We start from the raw sequence: 24,200 nt of genomic DNA, 5'->3' as shown, positions 1-24,200 counted from the left end.
TTAGAGTATATGACTAAGAGCCCAGACAACACATAGCTCAGATTCCACTTCTACCACTTACTGAATAGGTGACTTTATCTGCTTAATCTTCTTAATCTATACAATGAGGACAACCGAGTCTTAATCATTTGAATTTTGCCTTTAAAACCTCAATTTTTCACCTGAAAAATGAATGTAAATGCATAATACATATCATAAGGACTAATAAAATAACAAGTACAGTAGATTTAGGAGAGTACCTGTATTAGTCCATTTTCACACTATTATGAAGAAATATCTGAGACAGGGTAACTTATAAAGAAAAAGAGATTTCATGCACTCACAGTTTAACATGGCTGGGGAAGACTCACACTCATGGTAGAAGGTGAAGGAGGAACAAAGATACATCTTACATGGAGGCAGGCAGAGAGAGCCTGAGCAGGGGAACTGCCCTTTATAAAATCATTGGATCTTATGAGACTTACTCACTATCACAAGTGCAGTGTGGGAAAAGCCCACCCCTTGATTCAATTATCTCCCACTGGGTCCCTCCCACAACACACGGGGATTATGGGAGCTACAATTCAGGATGAGATTTGGGTGGGGACACAACCAAACCCTATCAGTACCTAAAACTTAATAAGCAGCTCAACTGATTAGTTATTTTATTGGTTATAAATATGATTTTTGGACATGCCCAATTTAGCCTTACTACCACCAGTGACAGATCCTAAAATTGTATCATTTGGGTCTTGACTCCTTTTTCCACACTCCTGTTGTCAGTTATGATACAAACACCCCCAGGGATCTAAAAATTCTTGTGCTTATATTGTCAGACATTCTTATTTCAGGATAGTTAAAGCTTCCTGAGAGTACCCTTGTGTGAGAATAGAACATAAAGGAAAAGAGAATGCTATATAGTAATTAGGTTGAATTAGGAATTGCTTTACATAACCACATTATGTATGTGGGGGAAAAATAACATTCTTAATAACTTTTTTCCTACAATTTTACATATGTAAAATATATTTAAACATATATATTTATATATTGTATCCATATATCCATAATGTAAATCAATGTCTGGCATATTTTTCAAGACTGATTAATGCCGTTGCCTATTTCCTTGTAGCTTATCTGGCTATAATAATATGTTGGAAATGTACTACTTTGGAGTGGGGAGTATGGAGAAGGAGAGTGAAACAATAGTTCAGATCAAGGAATCTTACAGCCAGGAGGCAGCCAGCACTTCCTCCTGCTGTCCCATTGTTGCAGGACCACAGCTTCGAGGTTGTGCAACACCTTTAGTAAACACTTCCTGAATCAGAGTCAAGAATGAACCAGGGAGTTTCATTCTGTCTCACTGGAGAGGAGGCAGGGACAGACCCAGCAGCGCCCATCTGAGCGAGAAGAGCAGACACTGTGCTCCTGGAATCACCCAGCATGTTGCAAGGTCTCCTGACAGTCAGTCTCCTCCTCTCTCCTGTTCCAGGTATGTGTTTAGCTCTTTTTCAGGTTCTATTGAATGCATTAGCGAACTTTTCATCATCTCCTAATAGTTTTATTGTATAAACTATTTTGACTTTTTTCTTTTTCTTTTTTCTCAACCAATTTTACTAACTAGTTGGGCTGGTTTTAACCTGTTGTTTGGGGGCTGTGAGTGATATAAAGACAATGTTAAAAAGAGGCAACAAGAGGTCTTGAACCAATATGTATGCATCTCATCTGAGAATATATAGAAATAAAATGGACAATTTCATACAGCACAATTTAAATAATAAATATGAGTTCTGGCTGAAAAAGTGGAATTAATAAAACCCAGATTGTCATTTAAAGAATGGTAAAGATGTGGCAGATTTGACTATTACTGTGTACAAGGCTTAGGAAAATACCTGCTATTATTATGGGAGCCAGTTTGGCTCTTTCTGCTTGAGTGTATATTTTTGTATTTATTCATTATTAGTAATAATAAATGTGACTAACTGGAAATAATTAACTATCTTTTTTAAATTTATAAGGTATTATATTACGTAACAAAACAATATTGCTATTAAGCTTAACTTGATAATTTACTTTTATTTTGCTGGTTATATCAAACATTTAAAAATTTGAAAGGAGAAAAATACTACCTTCCCAACAAGAAATTGTGTCTAGCAAGTCTCTTAATTGCTGGTAAATTATCTAATTAGATTTTGGTTAAATTAGATTGGCTATCGTGATTCTTCAGCTTATTTCTATTTCCAGAGCTTATTTAACTCAGCACATGAACTGCAGTGCCTCGAATTCCTCCCCAGTAAACCTGTTTGTGGGTCTTAGAATGTTTGCTGGGACCTGGGGATGGGAACAGATTATCAGCTAGAGGTATGGGGCTTAGGGAGGGAAAACTTTCCCTTGTCCATGCACCCTCTTAGTACTTTGTTGCTAAAAATGATTTTCCTGCTTCTGACTTGTTTTTGATTTGTTTTCAAGACTTATAAAAATTTCATCTAACCTAATATCTTTAATTATCTGATTATTTTCCATTTCTGTATATTTTTGCTTCTATATGTTTTTGTTTGCACTCACTTTTAATATGTACCTATATCTGAACTGAACCTTTTATCACTGTGCAGTGATCCTCTTCATCTCTAATGCCTTTTGCTTTGATATCTATTTTGTCTGATGTGAACATGTTACACCAGCTTTCTTTTGGTAAAATGAGCCTGAAATATTAAAAAAAAATAAAACTGATGTCAGACATTTAATATTGACCTGAAATTCCTACTTTTTGAGTCAAACTTAATAGAAATATTTTTTCTCTCCATTCTCCAAGAATGCTATCACCAACAGCTTTTCGGGAACCCGCTCTTAGCTGAAATATAAGAACTGCTTGGGCACTAGCTTTGTTGAAGAGCATAAAGATCAAGCTGGGCCGGGTGCAGTGGCTCAAGCCTGTAATCCCAGCACTTTGGGAGGCCGAGACGGGCGGATCACGAGGTCAGGAGATCGAGACCATCCTGGCTAACACGGTGAAACCCCGTCTCTACTAAAAATACAAAAAATTAGCCGGGCGTGGTGGCGGGCGCCTGTAGTCCCAGCTCCTCGGGAGGCTGAGGCAGGAGAATGGCGCGAACCCGGGAGGCGGAGCTTGCAGTGAGCGGAGATCATGCCACTGCACTCCAGCCTGGGCCATAGAGCGAGACTCCGTCTCAAAAAAAAAAAAAAAAAAAAAAAAAAAAAAAAAAAAAAAGATCAAGCTGGATCCATTAACAGATTCGCATGGCTAACACTGGGTCCCATGCACATTACAGCCCTTCTGTGCAATTGGGCACACCAATCGGTTCTGCTGCCCTGACGGTGCCTGTACAACATGGCACCAAGAGACACAGCTTCCTCTGATGTCACGCTTAGAAGTGTGACGCCACCCGTCCTTTAACCTCCAGCTTGCATTTTTAAGGGTGTCTTTTTTGCCACTGAACTATCCCTGTTATGATTCCCATTTGGGTGGCCTTTCTAGTCAGAATCTAAAAAGTAAAGCAATTTTCATTTCCCACCTCTTCCTCTTTGTTCTCTGCCCCTATCATCAAAGCAATAAATATATGCCCCTCTGACCATGACTTCTGCCCAGTTCCCAGACGGTTGACATAAAAGAAGGAGATGTAAAATAAGGCCGGTTGTGTGTAGTGAACTTCACAATGCCCTGAGAAAAAATGACTTACCGGATTTCATCTACAAAAAGGAAAAGCAAATATTTAAAAGGATGTGACAGGTGTTTGCGGGGTGAAGATGTAAATGAGTGCATCAATAAAGGAGAAAGGTCTTTACCTTATTACAGTAGAACACCCGGGGGTACAGCAATTTTGAAATTATTTTATTTCAAACTACCAGTTATTCCTTGCCTTTATAAGGTGACTAGAAGACTGAAAAGGATATATACAATTTAATCAAAATAGCCAAAATAATAGACCTAATTGAAATGCAGTTTTTTTCCTTTTGTTTGTACTCACTTTTAATGCATGAAGTTTAAAACCACAAGATGGATTGAGGAGATACAGAGAATCCCAGAACGTAAGTCAATATCCTTGTGTAAACCCTAATTCGGCATTTAATGTGATGTGTTCAGTTTGGAAAGAAGACATTTCTTTGAACAGTTTCAAACACATTTGAACAAAAATGAAAATGTCGATATTACATACTAATGTTCCCATTTTCAAAATGACCCCAAACACATGAACAAATAATGAAGCAATCCAGACTAATGTTAATCATATTAATGTTGTTAATGAGCTTTGGTTTTTCTAAAACTCAAAACAGTCAAAAATAATTATCCAATCTAAACCAAAATAACAGTTTTCTTTTTCCTGATCTGGTTTTGCTATTTAAGACTAATCCAACATGTGAGTTCTGTGGGAGAGAGAAGGCAAGTATTAAAATGAATTAATAGAAACATATTGTGTTACAGCCTGGATTTGTGTAATCCCTGGATGGCAGTTGGTTGTGTTTGTTCCTCAGGCTTCAAAATAATTAACATGATGTTATTCAGTGGGGATGAGACTGCACAATCTCCATTAAACTTGAAGGCGGATGAGCTAAACAATATTTAGGTCTGTTACATCCCTACAATGGCTGTGTAATTTCTTGTATTCCAGATCTCATTATTTCAGGGACTTCTAGGTTTCCGGAAAATGAGAGCCTTTAAGAGAAATTCTATTTGGTTTCTTTAGAGAATATATGGAGTGGCAAGAGTTTGGAAGGAGCTGGCATTCCATTCACTTCAAACTGAAGAGATTGAGAGGTTGCCAAAGACTTTTAAAAGAAATGCTGTGGGTTTTTGTTGTTGTTGTTGTTGATTTTGTTTTGCTTTGCTTTGTCTTTGATTTCCATTTGGAAGTGGTTCATCCACCAAAAAGTTAGTAAGAAATTTTATAACTAACTTACATATTTTGAGCCCATAGTCAAGAGCTAGTTTGTAATTTCTGATTTCATGAAACATTAGGATTCAGATACTAACTAGAAGCATAGAGGTCAGTGTGCATGTGAGAGAAAATTTGTGTTGGCTAGATGGGCCTGTTTTCCTTCTCACCATTTCTGAACGGTGTTGAGAAGGAAACTCACTTCATTTTCTGCTTTTATACGAAAAATCAGGAACACAACTTTTATTTTATTCCACGAAGGCAGCTTGGACTAGTATTTCCTGTTAGAATCATGTGTGTTCTAATACAGTATTTTAAAAGATTTGTGTTGGCTGCAACATTGGTGAAATTTGGCTTCGCTAACTCTATCTTTAACAAGACTACTCACATTGATTAGCTACTGTAATCTACCAGGCAGCATGTTGGTGCCTTATGGTGTGCTTGTTTTGTGTCCCTAAATTAAGGAGGCAGCAGGGAATTGTCAATACCATCAGTTAATTTCTGGCAGGAGTAATTTTCTTACCTCTTGGCATCTTACAGTTTCAAAATAATTACAAAAATTAGAAAAATTTTAACTCAGAAAAAGAATCATCAATTTAATATTTATTTAGGTTTTCGAACTTATGTTTCAAAAAATTTTTATAATTGATGTTATTCTTTTCCTTTACCAAAAGTTAATTTAATAGAAATCAAAGATGCCTAGGGATTACCTCTGTGAGAGCAAGAAATGAGGAACTGAAGAACCTTGTGATGTTGTTCTTGAAGTGTGACAATGTAATGAGGCTTATTTTATCACAATGGATCAGAATTCAGCTATCCTAATGAACACTGACTCTTCAAAGAGGTTATAGGGGATTCTGTATTTATTTGCATAAATCATAAACCACTTGAACTAGCTTTAGAAACCATTTATTCGGCCTCCTTTTTTCAAACTATTTAAAGACTCAAACCAAATAAAAAAATAAGGTACTCTCAGTGCCATGCCTTTAAGTAATTTTGATATTTTTTAGAGTAACTCTTAAGCCACTGAGAGAAAAGATAGTTCATTACTTTAACACTCTTTTTGACTCAAAGAGTTCTTAGCTGGTTTAAACCCTTATTCTGTTCTTCAAAGTTAAATACAAGTGACTCTTCAGTCATTAAATGAAATAAAGCCATTCTCAAATGATTAACAATAATAACACTAGTTTTTGAAAGTTTATGCTTTAGTTTCTGAAGAAAACTTTAAACAATGTTTTGCTCTGTGGTAAATGACTGGAGTAAGAGCACAGCCCTCCTAGGTAAGCAGTAAGTAATACTTAAGTGCTTCAGTTATGTTTGTTAAAAGATCAACCACAGTAACATAAATGTATCTCACCATAGAACTTTAAGATTTGAGTACTCTGAGCTAGGATTACTTTTAGAGACCCTCCTAGTCCTTACTCAGAGAAGAGAACAAAACCTTTTCAGTTCCAGTCTTAGAAAGTTGTAGAGTTAGGCCCCATTCTGCTACTGCAGTCTATATTTTGGTTAAGCCTGTAGCCACCTTTAGCAGTTAAGGAGCAGGTCTATTGACTTCATGCAGAACAGAGACTAGACCACATGGGCAAATCGAAAAGAAAATAGAAAATCTAATGTTAGCTTTGACAAAATTGACTCTCTCTCTAAAATGAGTTCTAGGCCGGGTGCCGTGGCTCATGCCTATAATCCCAGCAGTTTGGGAGGCCAAGCCAGGAGAACTGCTACAGCCCAGGAGTTCAAGACCAGCCTGGGCAACATAGCGAGACCTCTTCTCTAATAGAAAAAAAAAAAAAAAAAAAAAAAAAGCCAGGCATGGTGGTGCACACCTGCAGTCCCAGCTACTCTGGAGGTTAAGGTGGAAGGATGGCTTGAGCCCAGGAGGTTGAGGCTGCGGTGAGCCGTGTTTGTGCCATTGCACTCCAGCTTGGTGACAGAGTAAGACCTTGTCTCAACAAAATAATAGTAAAAAAAAAGACTTCTAAAGACAACATGGAGAGGAGCATTTAAGATGCAGACAGGTTGGATCAAATCACTTTTCAGTTCTCTTTCAGTATGACTTGCAGGCTCAAAAAAGTCCTTCCAGGCCAGTGATTCTGTTTGAATTATCTGCTTCTCTAATTTTCATTTTTTAAATGTTTTGTATGCAAAACATGAAGGTTTTTCTGCATTGCTTTTGCCAGCTCATTCTATGAACCTAGTATTGGAGCCTTTTCTTACTGTGACATACTTTTATTTCACTAGTATAAAACATTGCTGTTTTCAAATCCAAGAAAAATAGAATAAAAATTGTGTACATTAGTTATTTTTTTCTAACCTTGTATAGTTTCCAGTGCTTTAATGCAATTTTTCTGGGACTGATTAGCTTCTCAGAGGATTACTTTCGCTTCTGTCTTCATTTTTTTTTGTTTTTGGCTGGGCTGTTGCTATTTCCCTGCACTGCAGGGATCAAGGATAATGAGAAGTGGCAAAATCCAAAAGAAATACTTTCTCTAAATACAGTAACACTTGTAAACTTAATGGGGGACGTATCTGAAGATACAGGTTAAAGTAAAACATTAAGAGGAAAGAGTAGCCTTCTGAGGTTGTCGCTCTCTGCTGGTGTCAGCCGATTAATAACTCTGACATTCGTCACTTCAGACTTCTGTGTGTGGTATCGTTCATTGGGAATGCAGTAAGGATGGCCGTTACTGGCCAGCCTACTTCAGTTCTACCTGGATAAGTCTTTTTCTTTTTTCTCAGTAAGTGCTATAAAAGAACTCCCTGGGGTGAAGAAGTATGAAGTGGTTTATCCTATAAGACTTCATCCACTACATAAAAGAGAGGTCAAAGAGCCAGAGCAACAGGTACAGCTTTTGATTTATCAAAGAATCTTGATTTGAGAGAGATATATATGTATATATATACACACACACATACACATATATATACATTATATATATATCTATGAAGATAGATGAGATTTATATGTGTGTGTTTATATATGTGCATGTGTGTGTGTGTGCCTGTGTGTGTCAAGTGGAATTTGTGATGTTTTCAGCAATTACACCTTGGAGTTAAATAACAATGATTATATTTGTATTTATTTTTGACCTTTTAAAAAATCTTTACTATAACCCGAAGTTATATTATTAACCTCATTCTACAAATCAAGTTTCTGAGAAGTGAAAGAAACTGTCCAAGGTAACAAAGAGAGGAAATTTAAATTTTTTTGAGACAGAGTCTCACTCTGTCACCCAGGCTGGAGTGCAGTGGCGCAATCTCGGCTCACTGCAAGCTCCGCCTCTCGGGTTCACACCATTCTCCTGCCTCAGCCTTGAGTAGCTGGGACTACAGTGGCCCGCCACCATGCCCGGCTAATTTTTTTGTATTTTTAGTTGAGATGAGGTTTCACTCTGTTAGCCAGGATGGTCTTGATCTCCTGACCTTGTGATCCGCCCGTCTCAGCCTCCCAAAGTGCTGGGATTACAGGCGTGAGCTACCGCCTGGCCATAAATTTAATATTTTATGATGATTTATTCTATGTACTTCCAAAGAAAATTGGATTCTTTCTTTCTATCTATCTATCTATCTATCTATCCATCCATCCATCCATCCATCCTTCTAAACACAACTATGACAATTGAAACAGAAATAGGAAACAAAATACAGCAAGTGAATGCATGTATACACGCACATTAACATGGAATTTATCTGTCTTTTCTGAACAGACTCTTTTTAATGTTTGTACATTTCTTACTGCAAATGAAACAACATATTCTCAGTCAACATTCACTCAATAAACATTTATTAATTCTAAGAAAAGCTAAAACATGATTCATTCAATTATAACAATGTTATAATGACCTGCACTCTTAAGTCTTCTGGGAGCCAGGAAGATACAGATAAATGGGACACAAATAATAGTTTACAGAAATACTCTGAAATCCAGCACACTCGGTGCACATATTCCCTCACTGTATGCGATTTTCCATAGCATTTCTTCTAAAGCAAATTTATGACAACAGAACCTGTATTTGACCCCATTTCCTAAAATAATTATCAACCAAATGGTTTCACTAAATTCAGATGGAACCCAAATGCAATGGATTCCCCTTCAATATGACTTTCAAGTGCCTTCTAAGAGTTTCTTTAAAATGTCAGACACCTTTTTTCCTGTAGTGCATTATGCTTATTATCTGGGTGACAAAGTAATCTGTACACGAAACCCCCATGACATGCGATTTACCCGTATAACAAACTGGCACAGGTATCCCCTGAATCTAAAATAAAAGTTGGAAAAAAATATAACGATTTTTAATATATCTTCATATTTAGTCCTTTCAACAACCATATAACATAAGTGTATTTTTACAGTATTTTATTTCTAAGTGGAGAGGTAGGGGCTCAGAAAATTTAAGTACCCTGCCTAGGAGCACATAGCTTATACGTTTTAGAGCTTGGATTCAAACCTGTTTGACTCCAAATGACAACTTTATGTGTTAGTATTATTTGTGGCTGCCTATCCAAGCAGCCAAATTGATTTAATATGTGGGAGAGTCTGTATGTTCTCCTGAGAGCCTCTGTGGCATCAATAGAGGCTTTCTGGCCATTAAGGTAGCTCAGGTTCTGTTACACTGAAGTCTAAGAATCAGTCTGTAACCCTGAGACACTGACCAGTTTGTTGTATCATTTACTGTTAAAAATAAGAGACTCGTCAGTTGAATTTTTTTCTAACAACTTTTTATCTTTTTTGAAATTCTGTTTTAGGTTCTGGTATACATGTGCAGGATGTGCAGGTTTGTTACATAAATAAATGTGTGCCATGGTGGTTTGCTGCATCAATCAACCCATCACCTAGGTATTAAGCTCAGCATGCATTAGCTATTTCTCCTGATGCTTTCCCTTGCCCCACCCCCTACACCACACCTCAGAGTATGTTGTTCCCCTCTCTGTGTCCATGTGTTCTCATTGTTCAGCTCTGAATTGTGAGAACATGCAGTGTTTGGTTTTCTGTTCCTGTGTTGGTTCGCTGTGGATAATGGCTTCCAACTCCATTCATGTGCCTGCAAAGGACACGATCCTGTTCCTTTTTATGGTTGCATAGTATTCCGTGGTGTATATGTACCACATTTTCTGTATCCAGTCTCTCACTGATGGGCATTTGGGTTGATTCCATGTCATTGTTATTGTAAATAGTACTGCAGTTAACATGTGTATGCATGTATCTTTGTAATAGAATGATTTATATTCCTTTGGGTATATACCCAGTAATGGGATTGCTGGGTCAAGTGGTATTTCTGGTTCTAGGTCTTTGAGGAATTGCCACACTGTCTTCCACAATGATTGAATTCCCAGCCTTGCATCTATTGTTTCTTGACTATTGTTTTTTTAATAATCGCCATTCTAACTGGCGTGAGACAGTATCTCATTGTGGTTTTGATATGCATTTCTTTAAGGATCAGTGATGTTGAGCTTTTTTCATATGTTTGTTAGCTGCATGAATGTCTTCTTTTGAGAAGTGTCTGTTCATGTCCTTTGCCCACTTTTTAATAGGGTTGTTTTTCTTGTAAATTTAAGTTCCTTGTAGATTCTGAATATTTGACCTTTCTCAGATCGATAGATTGTAAAAAATTTCTCTCATTCTGCAGGTTGTCTGTTCACTCTGATGATAATTTCTTTTGCTGTATAGAAGTTCTTTAGTTTTATTAGATCCTGTTTGTCAATTTTTGCTTTTGTTGCAATTGCTTTTGACAATTTGTCGTGAAATTTTTGCCTGTGCTTATGTCGTGAATGGTATTGCCTAGATTTTCTTCTAGGGTTTACATTTAAGTTTTTAATTTATATTGAGTTAATTTTTGTATAAAGTGGAACAAAGGGGTCCAGTTTCAATTTTCTGCATGTGGCTAGCCAGTTCTCCCAGCACCATTTATTAAATATGAAATTTTTTTTCCCCATTGCTTGCTTTTGTAAGGTTTGTCAAAGATCAGAGGATTATAGATGTGTGGTCTTATTTCTGACCTCTCTATTCAATTCCATTGGTCTATGTGTCTGTTTTGTACCAGTACCATGCTGTTTTGGTTACCGTAGCCTTGTAGTATACCTTGAAGTCTGGTAGTATAATGCCTCCAGCTTTGTTCATTTTGCTTAAGATTGTCTTGGCTATACAGGCTCTTTTGTGGTTCCATATGAATTTTAAAGTAATTTTTTCTAATTCTGTGAAGGATGTCAATGGTAGTTTAAGGGAAATAGCGTTGATTCTCTAAATTACTGTGGGTAGTATGGCTATCTTCACAGTATTGATTCTTCGTATCCATGAACATGGAATGTTTTTCCATGTGTTTGCATCCTTTCTGATTTCCTTAAGCAGTCGTGTGTGTTCTCCTTGAAGAGGTCGTTCACTTCTCTTGTTAGCCGTCAGCTCGAATTTCACAAGTTCACCTCTATTTTCTGTGTCATCAACCTTTTGCTACTAAACCAGTGATTGTGTCCTTGTGGAAATTTATACTAATTATCTACTCTTTATGTGTTTTTGACTCACAGTAAACAACGCTTCCGAGAAAAGCCAACATTTACTTACACACACACACACACACCACCCTTTTTTCACTGAACATTTTGAGGAAAATTTAAACACAGGTGAACTATTTTTAATCAGAGCTGTAAAATGATTTCCTCACAACTGAAAAAATAAATTTGAGTTTTGAATAATATACTTTGATTAACAAAAGCCACAGACTAGTTACTGGCTCATACTAGATGAAAAATATTAATTTTAGCAATGATTGACTAGGTGGATGAGGTTGATATGATATGCTTGATATTTATTGTGTTTATATTACTTATCTAGTCCATTACTAGGTTAAACGGCTACATGAACCTTACATTTTCCTGATCCACAGTGCAAGTATATAGGATCTGAATTCAGAGGATTAGTTTGTGTTCACCTGTAAATTTTGTCCATTCTCTCTGTATAAATTTAGACAAACATAAACGTTAGGTTTCTTGTCTTAAAGTAGAGATGATCATGATAATACTTATACAAATATTTTGGGATAATGTATATGAAAAGCAAGGAAGGATCCAAATTTTAACTCCCTATTCAAGATTATGCTATGGGCTGGGTGCATTGGCTCACGCCTGTAATCCCAGCACTTTGGGAGATTGAGGCGAGTGGGTCATCTGAGGTCGGGAGTTCATGAGCAACCTGGCCAACGTTGTGAAACCCGTCTCTACTAAAAATACAAAAAATTAGCTGGGTGTGGTGGTGGACACCTCTAATTCCAACTACTCAGGAGGCTGAGGCAGGAGACTGGTTGCAACCCAGGAGGCAGAGGTTGCAGTGAGCTGAGATCATGCCATTGCACTCCAACCTCCAACTCCATCTCAAAAAAAAAAAAAAAAAAAAAAAAAAAAAAAGAGAGAGAGAGAAATTATGTATAATGTTATGGCATGGCCCTGTGTAGACCATCATATTCCATTTCTTATGACTAATTTTCAGTTTTTGTGGCTTCATGTCCCAGTTAATAAACCTTTATTTTAAAATTCTTCTTTTTGACATAAACTGTCAACCTTGGTTTGCTTTTCTTAATAATATTCTTGTTTCTACTTCTATGCTTTTTTAAATGGATTTCTTGCTACTTAAAATACTCTCACTACATTTAGAGTCCCTCCCATTTAGGGGACTCTACATTTAGAGTCTCTTATAGTCTTTGTCAAGCCAACTTGCCATATTCCTATATACACGAATACGTCCCTATCCTGAAATCGTGCATCAGTCACAGTCAGTATTATAAAGTTTAACTACTGATTTTAAAAAGAAACGTGTCTGTAGCGATGGTGTGTTCACAAGTGTGTGTGTGTGCATGTGTTTCTATGAGAGCAAGTGTAGCCTTCACTTCCGGTTTGAAACTGTCCAGGTAAATTTTTTTAAAGGTTTTTTTTTTTTTTTCTTTAAATATGTCTATGCCATGTCTCTACTCCTCCTTCACCCTCATCTGCCAATCCTTGTCCTGGAACATAAATACTTGTTTCATTAATACATGTGGGTCCAAATAAATACTTGTAAAGCACATTAATTTTTATCTCTAAAGGAAATAAGATTATTAAAATAAATACCATAGATAATTGAAGAAAAAACTACCTAAATAATTAGAACCTTTTAACGTTTCTTCAAAAGGAAAAACTTTTATTTTTTTAGTTTCATCTGTTACATTTCCAAGTTCTCTCCTGCTCCCTGTGGTTGTAGAGAGTAGAAGAGAATATATTATCAGGCCTGATGAATATAATGGAATAAGCACTGAATGCTTCCACAGCATCTCAGAAATAAATATAACTCTCCCATGTTTACTTTTTAATATCTCAGGTGTCAGGTGACACCTTTGAATTACCCCACAATAACCAGGTGGCTAAACCATTAGCAGTAATTTTTGTTAGCGTTTAATTCCAGCTGTTCACAGGAAGATATCAAACGTCACATGATAGGGTTGCCAGATGAAATACAGAGTACCAGTTAAGTTTGAATTTCAGACAAACAGTAAAAATCTTTTTGTATAAATATGTCCTACACCACTTTGGGAGGCCAAGGCAGGCAGATCATGAGATCAGGAGTTCGAGACTAGTCTGACCAACAAGGTAAAACCCTGACTCTACTGAAAATACACACAAAAAAATTAGCTGGGTGTGGTGGTGCGCACCTGTAATCCCAGCTTCTCAGGAGGCTGAGGCAGGAGAATTACTTGAACCCTGGGAGGCAGAGGTTGCAGTGAGCTGAGATCATGCCACTGCACTCCAGCCTGGGTGAGAGAATGAGTCTCTCTCTCTCCTTCTCCCTCTCCTCCTCCGCCCCCCCGCCCCCCACCGTGTGTGTGTGTGTGTGTGTGTGTGTGTGTGTGTGTATATATATATCCCACACAACATTTCTGATATAATTGTAAAGAAGCATTCCAACAGAATGAATCTAATTTTCCCAGCTAGTGCATTTGCATCTCTTTTTCTTAGTCACTGATTTCTACTTTCCATTCTTTCTCATATCTTCTAAACTCCTCCATGTGCAGGATTGTCACATTTAGCAAATAGAAATATAGGATGCCCAGTTAAATTTAAATTTCAAGTAAACAACAAATATTCCATTAGTATGTCACAGTGGTCATAGGGGGCACATGTATTTTAAAAAGTATTATATGTATTAACAAAATATTCTGTTTATCTGACATTCACATTTAACTGGCATCCTGTATTTTACCTGGCAATCCTATCCTGTGGCTTTTGATATCACCCTGTGAACATCCAGAACTAAACCCTAGCAATCTCTCCATGATTCCAGATTCTGTCCTATCCACGACCTAAGGCTTCTAATGCTGCTGCATGCCTCATATCTCAATCCTGCCCTGTTGGGGTTATTGGGTTCTGCCATATGATACTTGTTTTACAAACATAGACTAAAGAAGTTAGTGACATCTTTGTTTGCCACACAACAAATATATGATTTCCATTGGCATAGACTCTTCTATAGTCTCTCAGGCACACCTTACGACTAATAAGAACGCTGTCTTCCAGGTATAAGCCAAGTTCTTGGGAGTTATCTTTGCAGTTTCTGTGTTGAGACTATTGGTCTTCCCTGTGCAAAGACTTGATTAGCAAATACTACTTGAAACAATCCACAATTCATAGTGCAGTTGACCACCCTTATGATCAAGGGGATCTCTGTATCCCATCCCATAAAAGCTTCATAGGCCTCACCCTAGATTAAGTGCTTCACTTCTCAAGACAATGAACAGATGGAGGACTTTTGTAGTTATCATTATACAACTGTGCCCTGTGTTGTTTTATTATACAACCAGAGAACTGAGGCACTGGCTTTACCTGTCAGCTATGCCAGGGGTGTGACACCATCTTTCTGACTTGATCACACATGCCACATCTCTTAATATTTCAGCTAGACTGAAATAATCCTTTGTAAAAAGTTTTGGGGGCTGGGGGTAAAGAAAAGGTAGAACTTTGAATATTTTATTCATAATTATATTCACGATTGTATTTATATGAATGACATAAGGACTAAATAAGTATGTGTTAAATGACCAATGAATAAGTAAACTAATGGACAAATGAATAAATGTTTATGACTGGAGCATATTACCCATAAACCTCCCTAGAGACATATTTAACATATACTCTGTGAAAGTCCCTGATGCTGGGAACTTACATTCTAAAGACAGTAACTATTCTTCATAGAATTCAGCATCCAGATTGTACATGTTCTTGGAGGCCCAAACCATCTTGGTATTGGCCCATGTCATAAAAGAAAATATCTTACAGCACAATTCTTCCCTCAGATTGAGAACTCTTTCAGGCCCATTAGCTGATTTAGCAGGGTTTTTAGAGCTCATGGATTCACTGAGAGTTTTGAATAACTGTTATATTACTAGAATTAAGAATCTCTCTGTCTTCTAGGGCTTCTCTTGGTATTTCCTGTGTGCCCATTGACATGTCCTTGAACTTACAGATTTGCCCCATCCCAGGACCATCCAGAACTGTGGCTTTCACAATCCACCCTCTAAGTAGGACCCATGACATTATTTTTAGAGAAAATTTGGATCTATATGTTTCTGTGGCTAGCTAGTCTTCCTCAGTAAAACCGAAATCATTTCCTTCTAGTGAGTACTCTCCAAATCAAGGTGCACCTTACTTCTCTTGATGCATACTTCCGAACCCACAGAGTACACAACTAGAACAACACTTCTTATCCTCAAACCTTGCTCTCCACAAGGGAACTCGCTTTCAAAATATTATTATTATATTACCCAGTGTACTCTCTTTCATAGAGGCTCTGGCTTTCTTCCTTGATCTTTCCTTCCATCCATAATCTTTATGCCAGTGTTGACCAAACTCCACTCCAAAAGCATTTGTTCTTTTCTAAAACAACCTTCAGCTAAAGTTTTAGTAACTAAATCTACTAAAAATCCATTGCTGAACAGGAAGCAGATATCTGGAAGGCCATTTCTGGTAGAAGAACATATTTGGTATCGTTCTCGTAGCTTCATTCTAGCTAGCCTTTCTTAAACCTGAACAATAAGAGGTTATGACTACTCTGCATAACTTTTATTTTCAATGCCCTCTTTCCAGTTCCCATCGTCCATGAAAATAAACTGAGTCCATCAACCTCTACTTATCTAGGCCCACATTGGGGGATATTTATAGCCTGGGATTATTGACAGCAGAGCAGACCTCAACAACTGAGGATTTAAGGAAAGTATGGACTGTAACAATTAACTTTGGAGAGGGCTAAATCCCAGAACAGTACTCATGATCTGATGACTCTAACATGCATTGTCCCTCTATGAGCTCAGATACCATACTGGCCAGAAGGGGAGGGAGAGAAGGAAGGCTTGACCTTAGGTGCAACACAGCAGAAGAAACAGAACTCAGTCTATAATATATGTTTCTCAACCACCTTTTGTCTACCATATTTAGATATCTTTAATGACAGTAACGAGGCACTTCCTAATAACTTTTTAGATATTGAGTGCAACCACATCTAATAACCCTGTTTTATAGACGAAAGTCAGAACTTAGTACCCCAAAACATCTTCTTTAAAAGAATTCTGTGTAGTCCTCAACAGCTCTCCTTATATACCAATATCCAAGTTTAAAATAATTCTCCTTTTACGTGGTTGACTTGAGGTAATATTTCTTCCTCCTAAATACCTGGGACTGTGGTTTCTTCTTGATGGTTCTTCCTCACATTACAGTATATATTCCTGTTATGTTTCTCACAGTTTATGTTCCACTTAGTCTTGAGAAGACCTCAAGACCAAAAATCATGAGATGTGATAGAAGTTTTTAGGCGTCTGTGTACACTATTCTTTCTAATCAGATAACTTCACTTTCTCACTTCACCTGGGTAATTTATGTGTCATCTTAAACATTACTTCCTCAGAAAAGCCTTTCCTGGCCTTAAGATGTTAGACATCCTACTATATACATCCATCATCATTCATATAACTCACGTCAGTGTCTGTCTTTTCACAAGATTATAAGCTCTCTGACAGTAGGTAGCAATTTTTCTTGCTTAGAGTCGAATTTTCAAAACCAAGCAGTATCTTACAAAGAAACAGCACTCGCTCAAATGATATTTGTAAAATGCAAGGATGGATGGATGGAAGGATGGATGGAAGGATGGATGGATAAAAGGCTCTCAGAAAATTTGTTTATTTAGTTGCCAGAGTTGTTTGATCTGTTAAAAGGGGAATAGGCAAGCATTTGGTATTACACTGCTAAAAAGCAGATATTGCTTGCTAATGACTACACAGATAGAAGTATAATATTCAAGTGAATATTTGTGTATGTTTTTAATTACAAGTAAATGTTTGTATATTTTTGCAGGAACAATTTGAAACTGAATTAAAGTATAAAATGACAGTTAATGGAAAAATTGCGGTGCTTTATTTGAAAAAAAACAAGTAAGTACGTTTATCTGTGATATTATCCTCAGCAAGAGAAAGGCAGCATATGGAGAGTGTGCCGAGTCTGTTGCTGCTTATGGCTGGCACAAACCTGGACTAATCAGCTTTTGCTCTCGAATGACTTAAGAAGTTCACTGGACTTAGCAATCAGCACAAGTAACCACAACATTTTTGTTTTTCTCTAGGAACCTCCTTGCACCAGGCTACACAGAAACATATTATAATTCCACTGGAAAGGAGATCACCACAAGCCCACAAATTATGGTATAACAGAGTCTCTTCAATGCTTTAATAGGGGTTTTACCCAGAGCCCTAAAGGTAGTGTCCTTGCTAGGCAAATAATAGAAGTGAAACTGCGTCTATAACATTAGTGCTTTTTTCAGCAGTAGCCCTTACCCAATTGATCTTCCACTTTTCTTTTTTTTAAAATATATTTTAACAAGAGCAAAACAATTTCTTGGCAACTCTGGTAAGTTTTTCCAGCCTTTAAGGACTCCTATAGGAGGGTGGGTAGAATGAGCATGAAGAGTTACATACCTCTGATGCTCTCAATCAATTTCTATCATTTCTCTGGATTTGTGGTCTCTTCAACCAAGACTGTTTCCTCAATGGCAATTGCAGAATTGTTTTTCTTTAACAGTTTCTCTTGACTCCTATTCATAGCCCATCTTTTCTTAGAGTGAGCAGATGACAGTGTGTAGCCATGTGAGGCGTCATGCACCATTACCTCTTTTTCTGAGCTCCATTTTCCATGGGAAGCCCTTCAAGCATTGTTCTCTGTAGCAATAATACCAGAGTTAACATGGGCCAACACCTCATCTGTCCCAAACTGGAAAGGTCCTTCATGGAACACCCACACGAAAAAATGTTAAGAAGGGCATTTTGCTCCAAATGCAGGCAAGAAATATGCTGATCCAACTAATCTGATGGAACACTTCAGATAAATCAAGAAAGAAAAAACAAAAACCCAATCTGAATAACCCGTCCTTTGGAAAGAGGCTTGTAGATCTTTGCTAGAAAAAAGTTAATGAGAAATCAGCCAAAAGGAAAAATGAGTGCCCAGTGTTTTAGGAGCTCAGGTTTTAAACTTACATATCCAAGTTTATTCCATCTAAATATTATTGACATTCATCCTACTTAGTCAACACTGACAGTTAATACCTTGTAAACATTTTGGGATCGTTGACTGACATTAGCAATTTCAATTTATATGAAAGCTTTTAATTATTTTTTAAAAGTCTCTGAGTGTACTGTTGTTCAGCAGAATGTGGTTTGAAAGTATTTAAAGTATTTAAAATCCTGTTTCAAGATTTCAAATGTGGCTTTAGCAGTGGCACTAACATTCACATGTACTTCTCTTTACAAAACCCCTTTTCCTTTAGGATGATTGTTACTATCAAGGACATATCATTAATGAAAAGGATTCTGACGCTAGCATCAGCACATGTAGGGGTCTAAGGTAAGACTTCAGGAATGTTTTGCATGCACCTGTGATTGTGGTATTTATGTATATATCTAACCAACCAGATGAGTCCCAAATATCATTAATTTTTATGTAGTTGCATATGAATCATAAGGGCCATAAATGTTGAAATTTGAAGCAACACTGCTTCTCTTGATAGTGGTTTGTAAATTACATATCTGAATTGCTTTCAAAGATATTTTTGTTAGCTTATTTTTAAAATACAGGATTTTGAGTCCCAGTTTTGGAGTCAGAATCTTTCGGGAATGGGAGCTGCTCTCTCTTCTCGCTCCTCACTTTATTTTACTTATTAACTTAGATGGAGTCTTGCTCTGTCACCAGGCTGGAGTATAGTGGTGCGATTTCAGCTCACTGCAATCTCAGCCTCCGGGGTTCAAGCAATTCTTCTGCCTCAGGCTCTCGAATAGCTGGGATTACAGATGCCAGCCACCACACCTGGCTAGTTTTGTATTTTTAGTAGAGACAGAATTTCACCATATTGGCCAGGTTAGTCTTGAACTCCTGACCTCAAGTGGTCCGCCCGCCTCAGCCTCCCAAAGTGCTGGAATTACAGGTGTGAGTCACCACCCCCAGACTCCCTCCCCACTTTAAGCTCTCTCTCTAGACCGTCTTATCTGTGTTATGACATATGTTTCTGTTAATGATATGCTATGCATCTGTCTATAGTAAGGTGGCTCTTCTGATGTCCAGACTTGATTATCTAATTTTCTTTTTCATATTTTCAGTTGGATATCTTAAAGAAATCTCAATTTCAGTGTGCCTTAAACCAAACTAATGATTGTCTCTTGAGTCTGGTACAGTTTCCATGTCTCTGTCTTAATCAGTGGTATAATCAAATAATCACTTGCCCAGTTCAGAAACCTAAATTCCTTGAGGTTTGCTTGGCCCTCAGCCCTGCAATTTCAATCCCTTACCAAGTCTTGTTGATTCTATCCTCTGAACGCTTTCTGAAATTGTTCATTCTGTCTCTACTGCAATATCCTAGTCCATCTACCATGATTCCTTATGCAGACCATTGCAATAATTCATCTTCTCATATCATCTTCTCAATTCATGCATCTCATGGACATGAGATGCATAGCATATCATTAACAGACAGAAACATATGTCATAACCACAGATAAGACAATCTAGAGAGAGAGGGAGCTTAAAGTGGGGAGGGAGTCTGGGGGTGGTGGCTCACACCTGTAATTCCAGCACTTTGGGAGGCTGAGGTGGGCGGACCACTTGAGGTCTTGCCATTATCTAGTTTTATGTACACTTAATTCAGTCTATTATATTCTCTTGTACTTTTTCTTCACATCAATTATCTATTATAATTATATATAAGTACTTACTATATAGTTATATATATTCTGTAATTATTTGATACATATCCATCTTCCTCATTTGAACATAAGCTCCATAAGAAAAGAGACCATATCTTTATTTTTGCTGTCTACCCTTAGGTCCAATGCCTAATGAATAATGGGTACTCAGTGAATATTGGTTGAATGAATCCTAGTTCAAGGTTTTAGCAGAGAAAATTAGGAAGTTGATAATATTTATTTGTCATGTGCTTTACATGTTCTCACATTCAATCTTTACTATCACAATATTAGGAAGGTGTCAGGACAAATAAAAGTGAGAAACTGAGGCTTGTGAGTTTAAAAAATTTTCCCAATGTGTCACAGTGAATGAGTTATAAAGCCAGTATTTTAACAGTTATCTATAAAACTCTAAAGTCTCTTTCATTTTAAGGGTACCTTTAAAACAAGTATAGCATTAAAATTGGAAGGATGCTGGATCAAGTGTCAGGAAATATTCATTCTAGTGCCAGAACTGATAATGGTTGGTTGCACGATATTGCAGCAGTCACTTCTCCCTAATATGTCTTACTTCCTTGTAGAAAATAAGTTTAGATAATCTCCAAGGTATCTTCAGCTGTAAGTTTTTCTGTATTTTATTGCCATGAGCTGAAATTGTTTTTGACATTGACTAGGAATTTTAAAGGTCCTCTTTTGGATCTTATAAATCTGTATGAACCTAATGCAGTAATACTTTGTTAAGAAACCAGAACTCTGTTTTTTTCAGGGGCTACTTCAGTCAGGGGAATCAAAGATACTTTATTGAACCTTTAAGCCCCATACATCGGGATGGACAGGAGCATGCACTCTTCAAGTATGACCCCGATGAAAAGAATTATGACAGCACCTGTGGGACGGATGGTGTGTTGTGGGCCCATGATTTGCAGAACATTGCCCGACCTGCCACCAGACTAGTAGTATGTGTAACTTCATTTTTATTTGAAATGCTTTCATGTATTCTGCCTTGGTTTCCAGAATTAGCAGTGCAATTTACTGAAACTATAGTCATTTTCGAAATTAGTAAGTTATAGAGACACTAATCCTTAAATATTGCTAGACATTAATGATTCATTTAACAAATAGTTAGGAATCAACTATTTTCTTTTTTTTGAGATGGAGTTTCACTCTTGTAGCTCAGGCTGGAGTGCAATGGTGTGATCTCAACTCACTGCAACCTCCACCTCCTGGGTTCGAGTGATTCTCCTGCCTCAGCCTCCTGAGTAGCTGGGATTACAGGCATGTGCCACCATGCCTGGCTAATTTTCAGTAGAGATGGGGTTTCACCATGTTGGTCAGGCTGGTCTCAAATTCCCGACCTCAGGTGATCCACCTGTCTCAGCCTCCCAGAGTGCTGGGATTACAGGCGTGAGCCACCGCACTTGGCTGGAATCAACTACTATTTTCAGCAATGTACAAAGGTTAAAACTAAGTGTAAAATGTAACTGCCCTCTAGAAGCAGGAACCTGTCACAGTATTCCCTGTAGCCTATAATACACCACAAAGACATAAAGTATTATTATTAATTTGCTCTTTATTTTAGCCAAAAAGCTATGAAGTGATTATTATTATTTTGAAATAAAACATCCTCCTGTCATCATAAATTCATTCAACAAATCTCTCTTAAAGTGCTGTCACAGGTGCTGGAGGGATAGAAATAAGCAAGATAGACATAGAATTTGGCTATAGGAACTTAGAATATCATTTTATGTGTGGAATTCTGCTTCTAGTCATAGGAGAAAAATGAATATAGTGTTGTGTTTTAGTCTGTAGAGTACATATCAAAATATCTTTGTTGACATTAGTTTTATTTCCTTGTTGATACTACTTTTATTTCCAATATTTATTTCAAATCCAATCATTTCTTTTAAATGTTCTCAGAGTCTGTGAGCACAGGGCATAATTGTTCTAAATAAAATTTCTAGTCAGTTTAATTTTCTGTAGGTTTAAATTCTACCAGCAAGTTCAGTGGTAAAGGTAAATATGTAGTCAGACCCAGAATACGCCAATACTTTTAAGTGCTCTGTAGATCACACATATCTCTAGTATGAAACTTAAAAACCAAGTGAGTCAAAAATAATGATACCCATAATAATTTGTTAAGAAATATATAATATATGTATATTATGACATTAAAAGTATAAATTGTCAGGGGGAAGATAAAAGTCTAGAGTTTGTATACATGACTGAAGTTGTTATTGGTATAAGATACTCCATTACAACTATAAGATGTTTTATGTAAACCTCATGGTAAATACAAAAAAAAAAAAAAAAAAAAAAAACTACAGCAGATACAAATGATAAATAGAAAAGAATAAAAATGCAGCACTACAGAAAAATGACCAAATCACAAAGATAAACAAGGGAGGAAGAAATAAAAAAAAATAAACCTATAAAACAAAATGGCAGTAGTAGATCCTTTCCTATAAATAATTACTAGGAATATAAATGGATTAATTTTTCCAATCAAAAGATAAAGAGTTCCTGAATGGCTGAAAAAAGATCTAACTATATGCTGCCTCCAAGAGACACTTTTAAGCTTTAAAGACATACACTGGCTGAAAGAAAAAGAAAGAAGAACATATTCCATGCAAATGGTAACAAAATAGACAAACTCTTAGGTAGACTAAGAGAAAGAGAGAGAAAACTCAAATATATAAAATCAGAAATGAAAGTGGAGATTTTACAAAAGATGTCTCAGAAATAAAAAGATCTTAAAGGACAATATGAAAAATTATTTGTCAATAAATTTGATAGCCTAGAGAAAATAGATGAATTCCTAGAAAAATACAACCTATAAGGGTTGAATCAGAAAGAAGTAGAAAGCCTGAACAGATCAATAACAAAGAGATTGACATAGTAATTAAAAACCTTTCAACAAGGAAAACCTAGGACTAGATGACTCTAGAGCTGAAAAGTATCAGACATTCAAAGAAGAATTATTACCAATAATTTTTAAAATTTTCAAAAAAATAGAGATGGAAGGTGTACTTAATATTTTTTACAAGCCCAGCATTACCTTTATACCAAGCCAAGACATAGACACCAAAGAAAGGAAAACTACAGGCCAATAATTCTGACAAACATTGAGGTAAAAATTTTCAATAAAATATTAGCAAATCAAATTCAACAACACATCCAAAAGATTATACATCATAATCAAATTGGATTTATTCTTGGCATACTGACAACATACACAACTTGATCAATGTAATATATCAATCATATCAACAGACTGAAAGACAAAAAATACATGATCATATCAATTGGTGAAAAGGCATTAAACGAAGTTCAACATGCTGTCTTGATTAAAAGTTTGGGCAGTTAAATAATGGTGTGGAGTTAATGGTTCTTGATCTGAGAGTTTAGACATAGAAGAAAAGTTCCTCAACATCATAAAGGCCATTTATTTATTTATTTGTTTATATATTTTAACAGTCAAATATGCCTTATTTTATTAACACACAATGTTACCAATTCTCTTGATTTAGGATATTTGTAAACATTCTATAGCAGCTAGTTTCCCAAAACTAAATCAAAGTTGATAGTTTATAATCAGAAAACTTTTTTACATGCCAGTTACATTTCAGAGATTTTGTCATTCTTATATTCTTCTTTCTTCATGGAAGTAAGTGCTCACTCAAATATGTGGGTCTTCTTCTGAAATTCGTTGAATATGTAACTTTTGTCCTTCGCTTAGTTGGAATTCGAGTTTTGATAAGAAAGGTGTGGTTAAGTGCACATAATGATAGGCTTTCAGCAACCACACAAATGTCGATAGTGTACAATGCAGTTGTTGATGATTAAACCATAATGAATATTTAAGAACACTTTTGCATTATTTTATTTGAAGCTGGAATGATGTGAAACTCTAAAATATGTCTCAGCCCAAGCAATAAGGTTTACTTGCCGACTCTTCTTTCTATTTTTTAAATTAAAAGCCATTTATGAAAAGCCACTGATAACATCATAAGCAATCAGAAAGGAGAAATAGAAAGCCATCCTTCTGGTACCAGGCAAGGATGCCTACTTTTACCACTTCTGTTAAACATGTACCAGAAGT

The 24,200-nt window shown here is 36.6% G+C and overlaps 1 protein-coding gene across 4 annotated transcripts in view; it reads left to right on the top strand.

The window, feature by feature from the left end:
- Nucleotides 1-1,139: 1,139 nt before the first annotated feature.
- Nucleotides 1,140-24,200, top strand: part of ADAM28 (ADAM metallopeptidase domain 28) — a 62,925-nt gene continuing 39,864 nt past the window's right edge. For all 4 annotated transcript variants that reach the window (XM_050800290.1, XM_050800289.1, XM_050800288.1 and 1 more), the window contains exons 1-6: nucleotides 1,140-1,471; nucleotides 7,611-7,714; nucleotides 17,232-17,308; nucleotides 17,497-17,575; nucleotides 18,694-18,770; nucleotides 20,868-21,057. In XM_050800290.1, the coding sequence (XP_050656247.1) occupies nucleotides 1,423-1,471; nucleotides 7,611-7,714; nucleotides 17,232-17,308; nucleotides 17,497-17,575; nucleotides 18,694-18,770; nucleotides 20,868-21,057 (576 nt within the window). In that variant the 5' untranslated portion in view covers nucleotides 1,140-1,422. The remainder of the gene's footprint in view (nucleotides 1,472-7,610; nucleotides 7,715-17,231; nucleotides 17,309-17,496; nucleotides 17,576-18,693; nucleotides 18,771-20,867; nucleotides 21,058-24,200) is intronic.

The sequence above is a fragment of the Macaca thibetana genome, chromosome 8 (genome assembly GCF_024542745.1).
Source record: "Macaca thibetana thibetana isolate TM-01 chromosome 8, ASM2454274v1, whole genome shotgun sequence".
Classification (NCBI taxonomy): Eukaryota; Metazoa; Chordata; class Mammalia; order Primates; family Cercopithecidae; genus Macaca; species Macaca thibetana.
This window is presented reverse-complemented; position numbering and strand designations above follow the sequence as displayed.